Source organism: Chrysemys picta, chromosome 6 (assembly GCF_011386835.1).
Source record: "Chrysemys picta bellii isolate R12L10 chromosome 6, ASM1138683v2, whole genome shotgun sequence".
In the NCBI taxonomy this organism is placed as follows: domain Eukaryota; kingdom Metazoa; phylum Chordata; order Testudines; family Emydidae; genus Chrysemys; species Chrysemys picta.
In genome coordinates, this window is record NC_088796.1 from 88364328 (window position 1) to 88386906 (window position 22579).

Genomic DNA, 22579 nt, shown 5'->3' on the forward strand with positions numbered 1-22579 from the left:
TGTACATTGCTTAATGAATTAACTCAGTTTATTTTTTCCTAAGGAGGCAAAGTAGCTAGTACACAACAGATATTAATGGCCATAATGAAATTTGCAACAAGCAAATATGATTTTGAGTCCCAAGAACTCTATTATTTTAGGGGAAATCATTTTGGTTTTGATTTTGTATTTCAACTCTAAAGGGAGCTAAATGTTTTTCTTCAGATTCTCCAAATAAATTCCAAAAAGCCTGAGATGTTGAGCCACACTTATAGGTGGTATGTAAAGACTGTGTAAGTTACACATATTTACACTGCTGCAAGGGAGTTTAAATAGGTATATAACTTAAATATGTTTAAGGACTCCAAGAAATGGCAATACATCAGGAAAAGCAACTAACAGGAAGTTGTACAAAGCTGTAAGTTAGAGGACCTCTCTCTATACATGCTCAGGCTAGGCTGCCTGTGTGTAAGTTACCCCAGGGTAGACTCTCTTACATCACCTCTGAATCTGGCACCATCCAACTTCACTTTCAGCATACAACAAACTGGTATAGTTGAATATTAAACTTCTAAAATAAGGGGTTTGCAAGGGAAACACCAAGAGATCATTAGTATGAGGGACTAATATCACTGGCAAAGGATCAGGCATAATAATGCACGCAGCTCTCCTACATGAATGCAAATATCACACCCTTAACTGACAGAGCTGTGCCCGCAAAACCCTAGTGTAGATGCAATTATACTGGCAAAAAAAGTCCTTTTGCCAGTATAAGCTGTCTCTCCAGGGATGTGGATGGTGGAGTTTGCTGGTATAGCTCTACTAGTATATCTAGACTTGCAAACCCTTTTCAGTGACAGCGACAAGGCTGAAGATGAGTTCATCAATAATTTACCTGTGACAATTCGATAGCTGCACTCATGTCTCCAGACCGAAGACTAGTGCACTACCCCACTGTATCACCTAGCCCCAGGAGTGTTATACACCCGGGTAGTAAATTAAACACCTGTGTTAAACACCTTACTTTATACACAACATTCAGCTTCCAAACTCTGTCGTCGTGGATAATGCAGAACTTCATTAAATAATTCTATATGGCGAAGACAGAGACAAAATACAAACATTTACGTATTTTTAAAGTCCTAGAGCTCTCTAATTCACCCAATGATGCAAATTGGATTTAGAAAAACTGCTCTCGTTAATAAAAAGGAAAGTTAACCAGTGTTTGTTCCCCCCTACTTGCCAAACGGACAACAAATAAAACTGGGATTCTTCTTTTTCATAACGACTTGTACTTTCTATTTTAGTCTCCACTGTGCAAACAAAAAGGAGACAAAAGGAAAAATTGCTTTGTTTGTTGTTTTTAAAAGAAAAGTGTACCTAATCTATTGCACAGAAGTGGCATTAAAAAAAAAATCCCCTCTCAGAGTTCTGGCATTTTAAGACATGATCTTGGAAGATGCTGAAAGCCCCCAGCTCCAATTGAAATCAAGTTGAAGGTGCCCAGAATCTCATCGGAGCGGTACAGCTCCTGTAGGACTAAGCCCTTAAATAATATTTTTTTTGACAACTTGTGGGTTAAAAAAATATGCGTGCACCCAAGAAATAAAAAGTGAAAAGGATGCAATAGGCAACAGTTTATTTGTAAAAAAAAAAAAAAAATCCTTTAAAATTTTACTACGTCTTAAAGATTAAGGAAAAAATAATACTATTAATATATATACACATACAGTATATATGTATATACACATATATTGTACCATTAAAATTGCATGCTTTTCAGAACAGAATGGGTCATGTTCCCTCACATCAATTTTAAATTTCTGATTGCAATAAACCATGCTTCCTTTTTTTAAATCTTCAAGTACAGGAAATAAGCAAACCAGGATCTAAAAGTGGAAAACTATTTGTTATGCACAAATGACAACTGACAGCTATAACATTATTATTCTGCAGTACTGAACATTTTATGCATGTCTTGGTGAATTCTACAACTCTGAAGTTTTACCTGAGATGTGTGGACATAATGAAGCATGACAGTAGGCTTAACAGATTTTTTCACATTATGGTTCGATTGAAATCAAAGCTGATTGAGTATTATGCATTTGTACACATAGTATCAACACGAGAACTCTTTGTAAAATAATTAATTTCTCATTTACCAAATGTCAAAGCTGCAAGTGAAACAAAAAAGGCAAGCACCACTTGCAATGATCAGCATGCAGACAGTGAAACAGAGGTAGCATTTTCTTATTACTTCAGCAGAATCACTCAATTCAACCACACTCTCTTCTGCAAAAGGCACTCACTTTTTTTCATTTATAAATAATATGGTGTTAAATTCCAGCAAGTTGACCATAAATGTTGTTTCCCCCCTACAAATGTAAAAAAGTTAAGCAAAGACTATGATGAAAAGACAAAACAGGGCATCAGAAACACATTTTGGATGAATGTGCAACTTTTTTTCCCCTTTTAGGAAAACTGAATTTCTTTAAAAAAAAACATTATAGTACATTACCCAAAAGTTAGACTTCCCACTTAAAATGGCAATATTAAGCAGCACATTGTATATCAGAATAGAATTGTAAAACACCAGAATTACACCAGCCTTTTAATAGCTAAAATAAAAAGCAACAGTTCACAGTTAAAAGTAGAAAGATTATTCACATAAAAGGTGGTGATAGGGAAGGATAAAGACCCTTCGATATAGAAGCTTATAAATTAGTAGGTCTAGAACCTCATATTGTACCTTTTACACTTTCTGCAGTTTGAAAAGATACTGTCCATGCAAAACTTCTGTTCTTACCGTGACACTACTGAGCTAATTGAATTATAAGATGTCCCACTGTTACAACTTGAAGCATAGGCCTCTTGGCCATTAGCATCTAAATTCATTTTGAATACAGATGATGCCTTTAATAAAAAGTCTGCTGCATCTCTGCGGCCTAATTCCCTCAGTTTAGACATTAGGATACCTACAGTGCTCTCAGGGCCATTACTCCATTCCTGCAAAAGGGCATGGACTGGGCTTGGGAGAAAATCATTTTGAGTTCCATTGTTTGTATTATATTTTGCAACAAGATCAGGAAGGCCCAGGTTCATAGCCAGAAGGCACCAGTCCTTTCCCATAGGATCAGGTGGATCCAAAAGTCGACTAAGTTTCCTCCTGGTAAGAAGATTCAGATCCGAAGCATGAATATCCATTCCTAGACCTCCCTGTGAGTAGATGTCCAGACATCCAAAGCACAATATACTGCTGAAGCTTTCTTTATAACCACCCATGGTATTAGTCAATGATGTCTCCTTTTGGCTTTGTGCCCGGAAGAAGTCTCTAGGCTGGTAGACCATTACTGGTTCATGATGTTCCCTCAGCTGCTGAGGACTAAGATAATGTTTCACAGTCAGCAGGCCTGGTAATGTTGTGGCCATTAAGTTATCAATGGTGCTACAAACAGAATCCAGAAGCAAGCAGCACTTGATCTTCTCTGTTTCCAGTCCTCTAACTTGAACCTCAATACCCTGACCATGGTTGACCAGCAACACTAAAAGCTCAGCCCCGCGATTCACAATCTTTGATCCATTTACCCAGAGACGTATATCTGCATCTCCCTCTGCATTCTGTTGGTGAATCCACCGACACAGATTCACTTGAACTTTATGGAAAATTCCACAAGGGAATGGGGTAAGGTGTTCCACAGGAACAATTCTAACACCACCATAAATCAGAACCTCATCCTCCTCATCTGTCCAAGACCTGTGAAGATTGTCAGTCTTGATCAGCGCTGGAATATCCACCATTGCTCCACTGCTAAGATCTCTAGCACAGATATCCATGGCATCCAAAATTTGTATCAGTTCTTCCACATCACTGTCTGATACCAGGCGCTGGATGTCCTCTATGGTATACCGACCTCTGTAATGATGTAGGGCTTTGGGATTCTCCACTGACAGGATTTTCCCCAGGACATTAGAACAGAGCCAGCGAGGATCCAGGAGTACAACATCTTGGACAGTTTCACTCTGCATGATGTTTATCTGTTCAGAAAGAGGAAAATTACAAATTATATCTTGTGAAGTACAAGTCAACAGTAGAGCTGCTCTTATGGCTTGCTGACGAACCAGTCACACCATTGATTCACGACTGTAGCAAGATAATAGTGCATTTCCTTCCTCTCATATTCCTAAAACAAAATCAGGATCCAGTTCTTGACTTGTTTTATTGACAAAGCCATCAGAACACATGGCTCACTGAGATTTTTTTCAAACTATTTTAGCAGAAATCTTCTGCACTTCCAACAATTTTCAATGGACATAGAAAATATTCTGGCCTAAAATGCAGTTTTTCCTCATTTGCCCTGATAGCAGCTGAAAAAGGAAGAGCATTTTTGGCTCGGTTTCAGAGCTTCTCACATTCAACTCTTAAGCCACCAGATATGTAAGAGCCAGGATGTCACATTCAAAGTTCATACCTGCATCTATCTGCATTACTCATTTGATTACACAGAATTTAATGTTGGTAGAAAACAAAAATCTAGCCACAGAGAATAGAAATATAAGATAGGAGGTATAGCTGAAATTAATAGGAAATGACATTACAAGCAAGGAAAGCATCACAAGCCTCCTTAACAGGTATGCAACTTTGAAAAAATGAATGCTTTGCCATATAACTACATATAATAATGTAGCTACAGCAAAGTAAGCCTATGAGTAATTGTTTTAGCTATTATCTCATTTGAAGGTCAGCATTTTATTTCATCCCTTTCCTGAATATTTATTTTATTTGCTTTTATCATGAGTATAGTCTACCATAGAACTCTTCCTCTTTTAAAGAAAGAGATGTCCAATGAAACAAATACATAGGAGCCATAAGACAAAACTGAAGTCTGTGTGGGTTGATTTGCATTGAGTATGTTGTCTTAGAATGGGAAGTTGAGGAAAGAATCATTAAGGAATTTTGCTGAGAACACAGCAAGATTCTGTCAAAACAGAACATTCTGAACTACCTGGAAATCTCAGGTTTCACATTTTTGAGCATCATTTTTCCGGTGCTTAATTCATTTAAATAAACAATAATGTGAGCTAGAAATAACCTGCTGATTCAGATTTCTAATTTTAAAAACAAAATCTGATACCAGGATGGTGCAGTCAGTGCTTCACTACGCTGCTGTGAAAGCTGGTCCAACACTTATTACAACCCCCTTTTATCCTAGGAGTATCTGTCTGTACATATTTGGCATAGATGGCTTCAGAGAATGCTTTTCTTTAACCAAATCTGAAAACAAATTTATTCAGCCATTTTAACTCACATTTCAGATTTAAGTTGCACTCTAGCTGAACAACTAAGGGCTTGTCCACATAAGGAAGTTATTCCAGAATTAGATACGGTGTGAATTCAAACTGCAATAGCTATTCTGCAATAGCTCCCTTTGCGGACACACTTATTCCATAATAAGAGTGCCTTTTTCTGATTTTGCTGAATCGCTTTGGCTTTCTAGACTGGGTGTGCTGGTTAAAATTTTTTCCCCCCCCTCCACAAGATTTCCTTTCACGCTCCACCCACCAATTCCTCCAAGAAGCTTGATGCATTTTCCATTCAGCGTCCCTATACTGGAAACCACTCACAGTTCATGCATTCTAGCTGGTTAGGATTTTCTTCATTTTTTCACTGAATTAAAGAAAAAAAAGTAATTAAAAAGGTGCAGAGAATACACTTTGCTCCGGATGGGTGAAACTCAATTGGATACTGTGTAGAATCAACAATCTGAGTTTGTTTATGTTAAAGACAGAATGTAAGTAAAGTCACTACATAGTTATGCAGTTTGAATAAAAATTACTTACTTCTCCTATGCTGTGCAACTGCTGGGCTATATGCCGTAGATCATCTTCACTTGCTAATGGATTAAGCTGATCCTGTACGTCATATACAAACTGCTGCAATGACATCAGCTGGTTGGGTCCATTAATTTTTCTCCAAGAAGGGAGGGTGGAGATCATTTTCTCACAAAGGTGAGTCATAGGTGGACAAATCTAACAAAAGTACAATGGACGTCAATTTATAGTTCTACTTCTACTATGCTGATAAAAACTGAATTAAATTGTTTAGAAAAAGAGCTACTGCCAAAGACAGCTGCAGAATTTGCCACAGAATCCACCCTGGATGAAAAATTGTACTCCAGAATCTAAATGTTCATTTAAATACCAATTTCTAGCCACCATGATTACAAAGACAATCTTAATGTGAACCAACTAATTGCTTTCTTGCGTAATCTGCGCACAACCTGAAACAATGGTTTTGAGTGGTATCAATTGCCCCATTCACCTGGGGATTAACTGTGCAACCAAAAAATAGTTTAAAATATCAACAGTTAATTATTTCACTGCTGATCTTTTTAGCAGAAACATACCACTAAGGAGTTTATCATGAAATCCCAAACCACCTCCCATGTGCTAGAAGTACTAATAGCTCCTCATCCCCACAACTTCTACAATGCAGTTGTGTGTTGTAAGTACAAAAAACGGTAGTTAATTGAAAACTAAGATTGGGGCAAGCATCAAATAGATTGAATTTAATATCAAAATAAATGACACCCATGCTACAATGCCGACTGTATTTTACAGGTTCATATTTAATTAATAATAAAACTCATTTTTTAAATGCAAATTAAGTGGTTGAGGAATTACAAGCCTGTTGTATCAGAATGCCACCGAAACTAAAACCACGTCTACACTACAGAGATTATAAACAGCACAGATACGGTGCCATAGCTATGCCAGCATAACCCTGGAGTGTAGATGCAGCCTTCACCTTCAGAAAAGGTTTTCCATCACTGGAGCAACACTACGTCCCCCAGCATTATTTTGTCAACCTCGCTGTGTCTACCCAAAGAGCTAGGTTGGCACAGCTATAGCGCTCAGGGTTGTGGAGTTTTCATATCCCTGAGTGCTGTAGTTATGTGCTGACCTAAATTTTAAGCGCAGATCAGCCCTAAGGGAACACTGCTGTAGAATTTAGGTCAGTTTACCACTGGGTACGTGATCCCTTGGCTACTGCCCCTTTACCTAGCTAGAAACTGCAAATATATTTTTCGGAGTATGACTCTAGGAAAATTATCAATATAGATTTGGTTAACATGAAGTTATCTGAACCAGTGGAAGTGTAACAGTTAGTTCTGCCCTGGTGTTCTTTAAGTAACACACAATCTACTTGCATAGCAAAATATTGGAAGTGTCCATAACATTATTCTGTAATTTATTTTAAGAGAAATGGAGTCACTGAAGTCATAAAGCTGGGTCAATTATGAACTGAAATCACAGCTTTAAACTGAAAGTCACAACTATTTTCTTCCATTTTATCCCCCCCCCACCAAAAAAAAAAAAAAAAGCACCAATGCAGTCTCAGATTCACTGATTGACCATTTTAAATGTGGGAGGTGGTTTATGGTAGATCATCCTCTGTCTCCTAACTGGGTGGTTTTGTTGGCCCATTATCATAAAAATTTGTGCAGTTGTCCCAGCTATGATATCACACACACAATAACGTATCAAAGTCACTAAAAATCATCAGTCATTATCTGAGAAAATGTACAGCTTACTGCTTCATGGTTCACTACTTGGAATTGGTGGGTCAGGGTCTTTTGGCACCCATGGAACACACATTAGTAGCAGCAGGAGCTGAGAATCCATATCTATACTGGGGATACTTAGGATTATTTTCCCTTAAACTGAACCAGTGCTAACACTACTGGGAATCTGGTAACTGGACCTTTTTTCAATCACCATGTCTGTTAAACCTGCTGTACAATGCAAATCTAACTGATGCACTGGTAAAATAGGTCCAGCCTCCAGAGACTTGCCTACTCTAGAGTTCCTACTAAAGCTAACACTAATTCAACTGAATTGGTGTTAGCAACAATGGGAATTCTTTAGCAAAATCCTCTGTGTAGAAAAAGACCAACTTATTTCAGGGACAAGAGGCTGCAAAACTGTTTTGTAATTGAATTGCAAGCTTTAAAGACATTATCAAATAAGAAAGCCTGGCACAGAGCTGTTAGGACTGAGGTAATGTAAAGACTGTGAAGCATATCAGAAACCTGTGGTTAATATAGAAATGTAACCATTAAAAAGCCAGTAACTCAGAGGGTTAAAGAACTTTAATGATTATAATAAGCCCCTGTGCTACGCAATGCAGGATTGAGTCCAAAGTACCTTTTAAAGCCACACATAAATTAAAATATTTAAAAAACAAAATATCCTTCCAACTTACAAACCCCACCTCTGATCATAAAAAACAAAGATATAATTTACTCTCTGCTATTTATATTGCTTGGTGACTTTCTGCATTTCTCTCACACTGGACACTGAATCAATAATTTCTAGCCAATCAGATTGTCTGATTCACATGTACGGATATGACACTGCAATGTTTGGGATGCAACACAACAGGGGCATGTTTTAAAAAAAGAAAAAGCTTTTCCATTGGAATTTAAAAAAATCATGGATATAGATTTTATAAAAACTGATTTTTACAAACTCAATTGTCAGCCGAGTTTGATCTAACAGTGTCCCTTAGAAGACAGGAAAAAATGCTTTCTTCCTATTTCCTTCAAACCCGAGTGTCTCTAGGCTCATTATCAACTCAAAGTGCCTCTGAATTAGCCACCAGAAAGTGTTCAAATAAAGAAACTGCACCTATTCTTCCTGAACTCCATGATGTATGTACCCAGCCTCTGACGCCCAAGAAGCAAGAGGCTTGTAATAACTTCCCCATGCAAGTTTCCTTCAAAACCAGAATTTCACATAGAGTTAGCCCAGCCTAGGCCTTCAGTGAACTACTCACAGAAATGATCTGGCTTCTTAATTCTTGTAGGTGATTTCGAAGAAGCTTCATATCTTTAGAGCCAGATGCTCCGGCATCCAAAACAAATAACTTGTCCAAAATTTGAAGATCATTTCCAAACCTAAGAGAAACATACAGTACTTATTTATTAATTTCTAGTCTCAAACCAAATTTTATTTTAATTTATCCAACTGTAAATTTGTTTTAAATTGTGTAACAATTTTTTCTTTCGCTTTAAGGGAATCATGACAAATGGAATGAACAAGAATAGTAAAAAGTTAAATACTGAATATGATGCACAATACTAAAAGCAAAACATAGTATATTAGTAACTAATATTTTATTCAAGATAAATAGAATTGTTGAAAGTAAAAGTTACTCTTTCATGTAAGCACTGGAAAAGAGGTCTTCACATATATTATATAAAGGGAATTACAGAAGAGTCAAGTAGACATACTGGCTATATGTTCTGCTATAAAAGTTACAGCAATTATTTGTTTTTAATGAGTTCAGCTCACTTGGTGGTTCTTATCTGAAATACTTCCACATTTATATTTGCTTTTACAAGCATAGCAATGAGATATATTTTTTGACTGAAACTCTAATGATTATACACAGGTATTTATTGTTCAGTTTCAGTAGATCAGGATATTCCCCTAACACAATAATACTAGAAATCTGGGGGATATAGTTCTAGACTCTTTCCTTACATCCTCTTCCTAACATACCCTACTCAGAAGACCTGAATGGCTCCGCATACCATGGTATTGCTGTGAATTGTGTATAGTTTGTCTTGGAAGACTAGTCTGTGAAAATAGCTAATTCTGAAAACCAGCGCTATTCTCTCTGCAATTCATAGTGGTTGGCATTAGGACTTTCCAACATCTAGAGAGACTTGTTGGTTCATTTTCTTTTTCATTCATATTGCCAGACAGCTCTTTAGAAAATTGTATATACAATACATCTGTGTGATTTATTTTTGTATACTAGATATCTTAATCATAATTTAAAGAATGAAACTCCATTGTGTCTGGGTATTGGAGCATTGATAAATAAAGTAACCTACAATACTTAAACATAAAGGTGTGAGGCAACCTACTCATTTTAAAACCATCAAGTGTTTTCCATTTTTGCACAAAACTATACTGCAAGAACATTTTCAATATAAAGCAGCAACCAAAGCAAAGTACTGGATTTTCTTTGCTCCCACACAGATCAATGAATGTTATTTTGTTAATAATATTGAACACCTCAAATCAACCACCAACTTTGGCATTTCCACATTTTAATACTGTATTTAAATTTAAAAAAAATGCATTGGTCCTCTTCTCACCTGTTTCTGATTTCTTTCAGCAATGACATGTCTTTGTCATATCCAAATTCTCCTCCAACAGGGCGAGGAAGGTTCACAATGTCAGCATGGGTGGCCACCAGGACAACATGCAATGGATTTTTCAGCCTTCCACCAAATGCTTCATGAGAAAGAAAAATACACACCCAGAGTACAATTTCAGGAAAAGTGTTCTTACTGTACCATAAGGCAGAGATGAATTTTATGTTCCTGACATACTGGTCGCTTGTGTGAATACACTTGCCAGCTTAAAAACAATCTACACACTTGTGTGTGTGTAATTTAAGGACTGTTTGGTTGATGTGATTTTGTTTGTGGCCCATAAATATGGATGGCTTGTCCTTTCAAATAATGTTAAAAATACTAATACTATATGGCTTTATTTCTTTTCTTTTAACGTGATAACTATCACCAACAACACTAACAAAATCAGCTACAAACTATTAAACCATTTTGGGAATGACAACTACTTGCAAAGATTCTTGGTAATTCTTTGGATGGTCTTTAGTACTACAGGATGCGAGTTAGATGATTGTAAGCAGAACACAAATGATCTACAACATTCATACTGTGGTATGAATGCAATTGTACAGTACTTACACAAACAATGAACTCTCATTTAGGTGAGAGTTAAGTAGGAAAGCCTGGGAGATACCATGAAAAGAATGAGAAAAAGAGAAAGATACAAATGGCATATGAATGAGGTGATAGTACATAACACATTTAAACAGCCTGTTCTCTAATATACTATCCAGAAAACTTGGTCAAGTTTTACAAAATGTGTCATATTCTGTGGTCTTTACTTCATCCTCATCCTGGCAAAGCCTCAATTAAACTTCAACAGTTTTGCCTGAGTGAAGACTGAATAAAGTCTCCAGAATTTGATCCATGATGCTTAAGCCATACAAAAATACCTTTTTATATGTCTAGTGACTCAAAATTAGTGTTCTGTGGCCTGCGAAGCAGTGTACTATAATGCAGCCAGCACTCTGTTTTCTGGCTTTTTATGAAGGACCTAGTGGAATTGGCTAGGAAACTATTCCAAAGCTTTAAGATTTCTGTTAATATACTTTGTTAGGATAGTACACTAATACACTTTGTTAGTTTATAAGAAATCCTTCAACTCTCCTATTAGCAGCAAGGTCAAGCTGAACAACTTTATTAGTTACTTTACTATAGTTGAACTGACATAACTATTTAAATATTGCTAATCATTTAGCAAGAAGAACTGACAAAGTTTAGTTCTATATTTGGCTGAATCAAATTTGGATTCTAGCAACTGCAGAAATATTAAATAAAATAACTTAAAGCTTCAGTATTAATTTTTGGCAAACTCCTGAGTCATTATTTTCTCTGTAACACAACTACTTGCATACCAGCTGGATCTGGACATGCCTTATTTTTAACTTTTTTTTTTTTTTTTTTTTAAACTCAAAATAAAACTGAAAGGCATGTGTGTGTCTGAACTGGAGGCAGTCAAACTAACATAGACCTGTACTGAGTTCATAAATAAGGAATATAGAATATCACCTGGGCTCTGATATAATGCATTTAATATTAGCCAAAATACCAGTAGGACACAGGGAACATTCAGCTCTAAATAAATATTTTGATATGCCTGCCAGGTGATTTCACAGTGATTTTATCACTTCATGGGTTTTCTTTTTCCATACATGTCTAATCGTATCCACTGGCTTGAACAGAGTTTTGGTTGATGAAGCCAAGACAGATCCCGGAGCTTGGTTCTTCCATCAAACTGTCAGGGGGCGTGGATGAATGCTCCACTGCAATAAAAGCTAAATAAATTGGTATAAACCAAGAATAGGTGACCTTAATCTTTTTAAAAAATATAGTGATTAAGTCAATTGGTTTGACTTGCAAGCAATTCTAAACAGCATAACCAGCTAGAGTATTAAAGCAGAGATCTCATTTAAAAACTGAACAAAGCCTTAGCAGATGTCAAGCAAAATTCACTACAAATATTGGGCTCCATCCACACCAAGACTTAAAAGGAGTTAAACTCATTTAAAGTCTAAATATAGTTCCAGCTAAACAGATCTGAGCAGCACATGCAGAAAGTCAGCAGAGTTTTAAAACACAATTCTAACATGATTTAGACCCATCCACACTGGCCAACCCAGCTAGTGCTGGAAACCAATTTAGCTGGGGTTGGGTTTAAACAGAATTTAAGCAATGTTTCCAAACTTGGTTTAAAGACCCAGTGTACTTGGAGCCTGTATGTAGACAGACAGTACACAAGAATGTCAAAGTAGTTCTTTGATATGAAAACTTCAGTTTAAGTGGTTAGGGAGAAATTCAGGAACCACGCAAGGCTCTCCACGCTATTTAAGCACAACCTAAACAATTTTAGGTAGGGTTAAGTGCCTATGGCCCTATTTGGACCCTCTGCTGTGAGGGAGAAGTTCACCTCTGTACTGAACTTTGTTTAAAGTTGATTTCAATAAGATGCAGGAAGATGACACACAACAGGACTCAACAAAGTTACAGGGAAACACAAAGTTTTTTCTTTCCTCCACAGAAGGCATCTAGACACATAGCATGGCATACCTATGGGTTCCTCAACTGGGACCAGTGATTTCAGGAAATTAAGCCAAAAGGTCACTTGGTTTAACTGGATTTCATAAGGTTCTTCAAGACTGAAAAGCACGATATGAATTGCGGTGGGATCATTTGCAGCAAAATAATCATAACAGCAGAAATATACAGGATTCCCAGAGAATTCCCACACGCTGAAATCTCCAATTCCTGTAAAAGGGGACAAAGTGATAAACAGGTCAAACTTCTTTAAAGAGCTCTGTTCTTTTAATATTGGAGGCAAAGTTTTTCCAGGGCTGACATCTGGAAACCAAATGTAAGTGTCCAGGAGTCATAGACACTGTGCATTACAGATTAAATGAGCCCTGGCTTTGTACAGAAATGATGGATATTAAATCCTTCAGAAGACAAAACAGAGCACTAGACAACATTACAGAAATAACAGCTGCCGTTCCTTCTCTTGCCCCTGAAAATGCAACTAAACATTTCTCCAATTACTTCTTTGTGATGTATGGTATCTGGTGTCAAAAACATAAGATACAAGGTTATTCAGAAAACAGTCCATTTTGGTTTATAAAATTGAAACTACTGCCAAATCAGAGTGGGCTTTAAGAATCACCTCTTACTCCTAATTACCACTTAAGAACACTAGCCATGGTGTGCTGTTTTCTGTCATCTATTTTTGCTGTAGATGAAAGATGTGTTAGCTTCTTACAGTCTCTCTCTTAATCTGACTGAAAGCATATGCACTTGTACCATCTTTACTTAGTAATGATTTTATAAAGTAATAAAATGATTTTATAAATACTCTAGAAAAAATAAAAAATGTGAAGCATCAACTATGCTATGAACCTTTACAATGGAATAGTTTCTACTGACAGTCTGCAGTATAGCTCTACTACATTTTAGAAACTAAATCTGTTACATGATTGTGCTGAAAGAGAATAACTGCACTAATAACAAGTGTTGATTATGTGTCAAGTTGCTCATCACACATGGCAAATGTTTTACAGTATGTTGCATTTATAAATATATTCCTCGACCCAAGATTAAAAGCTTAAGCCCCATTTGACCCTGGAACAATTGATATCGTCTTTGTGGCAAGGACCAGATCTAATGACTATGCACTCACAAAGCACCATGCACACCTATGATAACATACAAGTAATATGTCCAAAACCCTTTGTGACGAGTGGTTTAAAAAAAAAAAAAAAAAAAAAAAAAAAGTATCTATAAATGATACACAAACCAGTCAATGTATGTGATGCCTTTATAATGTATTTAACTTCACAGGGCTTTATGTAGGTTTAATCTCTGTTTTAAAAAGATACGCACATTGAAATAGTGGATGTATTCAGGGTAATGCTTAAAGTAGATTTCAAATTCAAATATTTAAAACAAGTAAAGCCAATGTCAGTCACATAGAATTAATGCACATTAATTCAATTAATTCATTACCATTCAAGTAGGCATTTTGAATGTCGATGGCCTTCGTAGACTGGTCATCTGCAGAGCAGTGAGAATGGTGAGATGGTGAAACGAATACTTCTAGCACCCCTTTGGTAAGGCCTGGCTCAAACATCATGCTTCGACTTCTCACGCTAACATTTTCACAGCCAGGGTAAAGATTTGTAATGCTCACTGAAACTGAGTCATGAAAAAGAATATTACAAACCATGAAGCGTTTATAAACAGATCATTTCAAAATAACATAAAATGTGATTTAAAAAGATCTGTTCTTCGAACAGAGGCACCCAGGATATCTGAGGTACCCAGGTGGCTGTGAACAATATTTGTGCTCAAGATTCAGAACCAGAAAATACCTCTCACTAGAGCTGATTCGGTACCTTAGAATACCCTGTCTTGGCAAAATGGCTTTCTGAGAGATTGAATTATGCATAATAGGTTTTAAAAGAAGGGGATGAGAGAGGAGAGAAAAGGAAGAGGAAGATACTGAGAACCATGGAAATGTAAGAAAGCAAACACACAAAGAGGTGGAAATAAGGAAGACAGAAAGGAAGAGAACAGAGGTAAAAGTATAATGTGTCTGATTAACATTGTTCAACAGACCTTCCCCAGTTTCTCTCTGTGCTGAGATTTCCCCCCAAATTAGAGACATGTTCAGGTTTTCAATAACTGTTAGACAATTTCCAATGTGCTTGGTCTCAAGAATACCCACAGGTTGGGCAGGTATTTTAGTTTCTATATTACCCAATGATAAAGTAATGATGTGCTAGAGGTAAGGCTTAATGGGGTGAAAGGGCAAATTCTAGGTTCCCCTTATAGCACTGTTAGCCCCTAAAAGACACACAGGTGGGGTCAAAATAATGGAAGTGACAGAACACAGTTTGTGAAAATGAGGGTTCATCTGTTAGGGCTTGTCTATACACAAAAGTTATATTGCTTTAATTTGGCATTATTAAAGCACTACAACTCCCTCATGTGGACATATTTATAGCTGTATAAAGATGCTTTATATATAGGGTATAGATATTCCTGTCCAGCTATAACTATACCTGTATAACTTTATACGGATAAAAAACGGCATCTACAGTGGGGATTGTATGGCCTAACTATTTTGATTAAAAAAAAAAAAATCACTCCCCTCCCTTAGTTATAGGGATACAAAATCTCTGTATAAAGCAAGTTAGATTCTGAAAGATCAGCCCAGAAAGAGAAAGACAATCACAGAGTAGTCTCTATTATCAGCCATCCCCCTCTATTAGACAAATCAAAGAATTCTTCATCCCCTCACCAGATATTGAAGTTACCATTATGATATACATATTTTAATTTGGAAACAAGTTGTGTGTGTGAGACAACTCAGCAGTATAAGTATCACTATACATTTGCCACTTATATATAGATTTTCAGAGTGTTCATGTAAATACTTGATAAACACAAGCTTTTAATGAGTTATATAACAAACACATAATCAGATGCACACTATAGTGTTAAACTACTTTAAGCATCCATCAGTTCATGAGGCTTTTTTCCTACCTCAAATATTAGCAGTAACAACAATGTACATTTATTTAATACTGTTCAACCAAAAAAACCAAACCAAACCAAAAAAAACCCCAGGACTCTAAAAGTGCTTAAAAGACTGAGCATAGATTAAAATGAAACAATGTTAGCACAAATTATTTTTTGTGTATAAAGTCAGGAAATTCATATTTATGTTTTTTACAGTAATTATAAGCTTACTTATTTTTGCATACAGTATTATGTATTGCTATAAGTGGTGCTCATCTGATGCCTCATACAGCATGTGCCTGTGTGTATACCACACACACACACTGTATTAGGCATCAAATGAGCAGCACTTAATGTAATTAATGCTAAAAGTGACCATAATGTAATTAAACTGAACATTCTTGTAGAAGGGAAAACCACAGTAGCATTTAACTTCAAAAAGTGGAACTACATAAAAATGAGGAAGCTGATTACACGGAAATTAAAGGAACAGTCACAATAGTGAAATGCCTGCAAGCTGCATGGAAACTATTTAAAAACACCATAATATAGACAAACTAAATGAATACCCCAAATAAAAAAAAATCCCTGTAAGACAACCAAAAAGCCACCACGGCTGAACAGCTAAGTAAAAGAGGTGATTAGAAGCAAAAAAGACATCCTTCAAAATCTGGAAGTCAAATCCTACTGAGGAAAATTGAAAGGAGCATAAACTTTGGCAAATCAAGTATAATTACGTAAACCAAAAAAGAATTTGAAGAGCAACTAGCAAAAGACACTATAAAAAACTAAAGCAAAAATGTTTTAAAATACATCAGAAGCAGAAAGCCTGCCAAACAATCATTGGGGCCACTAGATGACTGAGGTGCTAAAGGAGCACACAAGGACAATAAGGCCATTGCAGAAAAGCTAAATGAATTCTTTGCATTGGTCTTCACTGCAGAGGAGGTGAGGAAGATTCCAAAACCTGAGCCATTCTTTTTAGGTGACAAATCTGAGTAACTGTCCCAGATTGAGATATCAATAGAGGAGATAACAATAATAAGTCACCAGGACCAGATGGTATTCACCCAAGAGTTCTGAAGGAACTCACACTTGAAATTGCAGAACTACTAACTGTGGAATGTAACCTATCACTTAAATCAGCCTCAGTACCATATGACTAAAGGGTAGCTAATGTAACACCCTATTTTTAAAAAAACGGCTCCAGAGGCAAACCTGGCAATTACATACCAGTAAGCCTAATTTTAGTACCAGGCAAACCGGTTGAAACTATAGTAAAGAACAGAATTATCAGACACATGGATGAACACGATATGTTTGGGAAGTATCAGCATAGCTTTTGTAAAGGGAAATCTACTAGAATTCTTCGAGGGGGTCAACAAGCATGTGGACAAGGGTGATCCATTTGATACAATGTACTTGGACTTTCAGAGAGCTTTTGACAAAGTCCCACACCAAGGCTGAAAAGTAAGCAGTCATGGCATAAGAGGGAAGGTATCTCATGGATCAGTAAGTGCTTAAAAGATAGGAAACAAAAGGTAAAAATAAATGGTCAGTTTTCACAATGGAGGAAGATAAATAGTGGCCCCTCCCCCAAGATTTATACTGGGACCTGTGCTGTTCAACATATTCATAAATTTTCTGGAAAAGGTGGTGAACAGTGAGGTGGCAAAGTTTGAACATAGTTAAGTCCAAAGCTGACTGTAAAGAGTTACAAAAGGATCTCACAAAACTGGGTGAGTGGGCAACAAAATGGTAAATGAAATTCAGTGTTGATACATGAAAAGTAATGTACTTTGGAAAACATAATCCCAAGTATACATACAAAAATGATGGGATCTAAATGAATGGTCATCACTCAAGAAAGATTTTGGACTCAGTGTGTATCAGTCTCTGAAAACATCCACTCAGGGTGCAGTGGCAGTCAACCCCCCCCCCCAGCCCCACATTGCTAACAGACTGTTAGGAACCATTAGGGAAGGGATAGATGATAAACCCAAAAATATCATAATGCCACTACATTAATCCATGCTATGGCCACCCCTTAAATACTGCATGCAGTTCTGCTTGCCCCATTTCAAAACGATAGATTAGAAATGGAAAAAGTACAGAGAAGGGCAACAAAAATGATTGGGGTATGGAACAGTTTCCATATGAGGCGAGATTAAAAAGACTGGGACTGTTTAGCTTATAAAAGAGATGACTAAGGGTCTATAAAATCATGAATGGTGTGGGGGAAGTGTTACTCACCCCTTCACATAACACAAGAACTAGGGGTCAACCCAATGAAATTAATATGCTGGTTTAAAACAAACATAAGGAAGTGCTTCTTCATGTAACACACAGTCAACCTGTGGAACTTGTTGTCAGGGGACGCTGTGAAGGCCAAAAGTAGAACTGGGTTCAAAAAAGAATTTGATAAGTTCATGTAGGATAGGACCAGCAATGGCTATTAGCTAAAATGGTAATGGATGGAACCCCATGCGCTGTCTGCTTCGGACTGCCAGAAGCTAGGACTGGAGAAGAGGGGATGGATCACTTGATAATAGCCCTATTCCGTTCTTTTCCTCTGAAGCACTTGGCACTGTCCACTGTCAGAAGACAGAATACTAGGCTAGATGGACTACTGGTCTGATCAAGGAAGGTCATTCTTAGGTTTTTAATTAAGGCAATACTGTGTACATAAACTGTATATAAAATGAAGCAATTTCTTCCAGAACTGGGGTAGTTTAAAAAAAAAAAAAGAGTAAAAAGATTTTTCCTTACTTCATATGTTTACATGGGACTGAGTTTTTGTATGCAGTAGCCTGTGGTGATATGTTCAAAAAATCCTAGGCCCGTATCTCTCTTGTTCATATGACTGTTTCTGATCTTGAAAACCTATTCCCACTGGTTTCTAACATTTTTAAAAAAGTAAAGACAAAAAACCCCAACCCCCTTCTCCCTGTGCTACCTCCAGTAGATACACACCTGTATTTCTTGATACATAGTTTAATCTCCTTGTGCAAGGGCCTATAAATTGAGATTAATGGAACAGAGAATTTCTTATCTATTTCTGTTCCACTCTCATTAAGTAATTCCTGTGTAATATGTGAAAGCCTCTTTCAGTGATTCATTGACCATTCATATACTATATCTTTGTGCCAGAAACCTTTTGGCCTGTTCTTTCACCAGAGTTCCTATCCTCAGAATAAATTGACTGAAGGTTGAGCAAAGATGAAAGCTGTTACTATATACCGGTACTTTTCCCTAACATGTTCAGGTATTACCTAAAAATTATGATAAGTGATAAGCACATACTTATTTATGATTACGCAATTAATTATGAACTAACTTAAAAACAAAGCTTATCTAATAGATAAAATAACACTTCTACAGGATCCTTTCATCCAAGAACCTCAAAAAGCTTAACCCCCAACAACCTCCCACATGCAATACCTCTTTGTTAGATGAAAGATAAACAGGGATGAATTCACTTATTACTTTAGTACAGCCACTTCTAGGGTAGAATGCAGCAGTTGTTGAATATCACACAAACAGTTTAGGACTGGAAGTAGATAGTATCATAATCTACTGAAAATGTTTGTTGGCCAGAGATGACCAATTACTTTTTGCCAAAAAATAGAATTTGTTCAGGACACAGATTTAACACCTTTACATTTGCAAAAAAGTTCCAGAATACTTGTGACAAGTGGTCAGGTCCTCTACTGATGCAATAAAAGTTTCTCTGGCTAATCTTGTATCTTTCACACCCACTGTTTCATCCTTCTGCCCAGGTACCAACAACCACTTCTCTGCTTTGATTTCCTAAGACCCAGTCTCCTAATCTTTACTTTTAGAGATCAAGCCAACAGTTCTTCACATATAGTTATAAGCACTAGATAGAAATAATTATTCTCTTACTTTAAATGTTATAAAACCAGAAGCCTTAAAGTGATACCTGATGGTTTGGTAGACAAGGGTGAAGGTGGGAATCTGGTTGAGTTTGTGGAGGAAAGCCTTGGTCTTCGTCTTCTAAAAAAGCTCCTTATTAGACCACACTTGAGAGATTCCACAAGAGTAGTTTTCCCAGATCCTGAGTGTCCAAACAGCTTAAGTTTTATTCTTGACTGTGGGTTTTGAGTAGGTCTAAGTTGTTGAATAAAAAGTCCTCTATGTGTATCCTAAATCAAACAAAATGCAGAAATTAGATCCACTACAATGCAGAAAAATAACCCAATAAGAAGCCTAAAAGCTGCATTTTCAGCTTAAGCATAGTTTGAAAATACTCTGGGATACATTGTCCTGAACAAAGTGTATTGGAGGAATTTAGCAATGCGCCTCTTTATGTTCTGGATCAATTTATTTGCTATCCTTAAAATGGACAAGAATAGAAGAGACCCAACATGCTTGATCAGCACTAACTTCAGCTGTTCTAGAACAAGCAGAATTATTTTTGAGCATTACTGAAAAATACAAACTTGCAACAATTTAATTCAAATAAAACTGGGTGAAAGGCATTTGAAAGTTTTTATTTAAATCACATAATTCAGATAGCATTGTTAATACGGAACAGCAGTGTAAAGTACTGTGCTACTTTCTGGGGCCAGAAGCAAGTTTTAAAGTACCTCATTCTTTTGAAACTTCATTACCCACATTTTTTTTTTTTTTGCGCAAAGGGAGATATAAAAAAAGATATTCACTCTGTTATTTTGTTATAAAGTTAGGGGGCAGTAGGAGGCAAAGAAAGGCAGGGAGGTGAAACACTGCACTTTGTTCTTGCTGCATCAAAATAAATCCCAGGAACGGGCAGTAAAATGTGGCTTAGCTATTACATGAAGAGAGGAAACTTAAAAAAAAAAAAAAAAAAAAAAAAAAAAGAGTCCAACCACCAGAATTTAAAGTCAAGATTGAAAAGCAGAAATCTGGCAATTTTTCAAATTAATACCCCTAGAACTGTTCAGAAGAGAATAGATTCCAATAAGCCCTGATTATATCTATAGTTTTTGATGCAACATCACTGCAGTGGAATCATTTTGCCCCAAATATTGAGAGGAAGGGTAGAGGGGAAACCAAGAACCACAGGCTACGTCTACACTACAGGGACTATAGCGGCACAGCTACTGCGCTATAGCTATCCTGGCATAATCCTGTGGTGCAGACAGCCTATAGCCATTGCTGTAAGAACACCGCCTCCCCAAGCAATGGAGCATTCTTCCATTGACCTAACTCCCTCTACACTGGGGCTTAGGCTGGCAGAACTGTGGCACTCAAGAGTGTGAATTTTTCACATCTGTGAGTGCCAGAGCTACGTTGACCTAAATTTTACATGTAGATCAGGCCTCAGTGGGTACATCTACACAGCAAAAAACCTCCCACAACAGTGAGATTCAGAGCCTGGATCTTCAGATCTGGGCTCACACTAGGGCACTAAAACTAGTAGTGTAGATGTTCCCACTTAGGCTGGAGCTCACACTTTGAAACCTGGAGAGGGGAATGGGCCTCAGAGGAAACATCTACACCGCTATTTTTAGTGCTGTAGCACAAGCCTGAGTCTGCAGAACAGGGTTAAGACTTGATGCCACAGGTCTTTTATTATTATTATTTTTCTTTTTTGCAGCATAGAGACAGTGTCCTTGATTCTTCACCCACAAGGCTTGGTAATAGTACTGTGACCTGCGTAGACCCTTTAAGGATATATATTTGCAATACAATACAATTGTGTGTATAAGTTTTTAAGTATTATTTCCCCGAGACAGTTCTTTTCTCTCTCATTTTGCATTCCTCTTTCCCCTTTTTTCTTTCAGTACCCTCATTTCTTTCCTGTTTTCCTTCCTCCCCCCCACTTTCAAAACGTCTCAAATCCCATTTATGCTCATTCTTTTCTTCCCCTTCCTCCCTAGAAAGCCTTCATTTTTGCCTCCCTCTCTCCTCTCACCCCTGCACACATTTCAATATCTGCTTCTCCTCCCTGGAAGACATGGGGGTCTTCCTCCCTGTGCAAGCTCTGACCACCGTGCATCCAGTTCCTCCTCCCCAACTGGGAAATCTCACTCTCAACAATCACCACCTACAGTGCTCTCTGTCTCCTCCCACTCGCACACCCAACAGCTTCCATAGATCTAGCTACCTTCCATTACTGTACGCAGCACCTATACTACGGGGCTATGCCGCTATAGTCCCTGTAACGCAGACATGGCCTAACTTACCCGTTACCTGATGTATCTCCATTCCTATGCTGTTAAAGATCCATGGTGGTGGGGGAGGAGGGAGAACCACCATAACCCTTTTCCTGCTCCCTTCTGCTAGCTACAGGAGCTGGGGCCAACTAATCGGTTCTCTTCTTCCCAGCTGGCAGCAAGGAGCAACTCAGACAAAGCTGCTGTGCAGCTTTTCCTACAGTCTGAGTGCAGCTCTTGCCCTTGCACTGCTCCCATTTAACAGCTGAGCACAGGAGAGTGAATAGGGAGCAGCTGAGCCTTCCCCATCCAAAAAAGGCCATTTAGGGGAGTGGAGAGAGAAATGCAGAAAGGTGGACTGAGAAAGGAACTGTTTTCCTCCCTCTTCTACCCCCACTGGAAGTCAGGGAGACACATCCTCACAGTGATACCCATGCTTCAGTGACTATGTAGGCTGAGCAATTAAAAAGAGATGTCTATATCTTTAAGAAAAAGGAAATTAATACTAGGAGCAGTGTCTCAGATGAGAACCTCAACAGAAGTATTACATCTAATTTTGTTCCTCTTAGTCTGGCAGCCATTCGTTAAATAGAATTGCTAGACTGCAGATTTAGGGTCACATCTCATGAGATTCTGAGCACCCACATTTTCCCATGGGAAATCTCTGGGAGATAGGACCCTCGGACAATCATGAGATATGATCCCTTTATTTTTGTGTGC

General features: G+C 37.4%; 1 protein-coding gene across 6 annotated transcripts in view; it reads right to left on the reverse strand.

Annotated features, from left to right (window-relative positions):
- Nucleotides 1-2577: 2577 nt before the first annotated feature.
- DAPK1 (death associated protein kinase 1) overlaps nt 2578-22579 on the reverse strand; it is a 117619-nt gene continuing 97617 nt past the window's right edge. For 5 of the 6 annotated variants that reach the window (XM_005304301.5, XM_005304299.5, XM_065550421.1 and 2 more), the window contains 7 exons: nt 19642-19864; nt 14181-14369; nt 12735-12932; nt 10149-10287; nt 8816-8936; nt 5818-6006; nt 2578-4014 (listed from right to left, as the gene is read on the reverse strand). In XM_005304301.5, the coding sequence (XP_005304358.2) occupies nt 2782-4014; nt 5818-6006; nt 8816-8936; nt 10149-10287; nt 12735-12932; nt 14181-14369; nt 19642-19864 (2292 nt within the window). In that variant the 3' untranslated portion in view covers nt 2578-2781. The remainder of the gene's footprint in view (nt 4015-5817; nt 6007-8815; nt 8937-10148; nt 10288-12734; nt 12933-14180; nt 14370-19641; nt 19865-22579) is intronic. The other variant, XM_065550420.1, reaches the window with a different exon arrangement.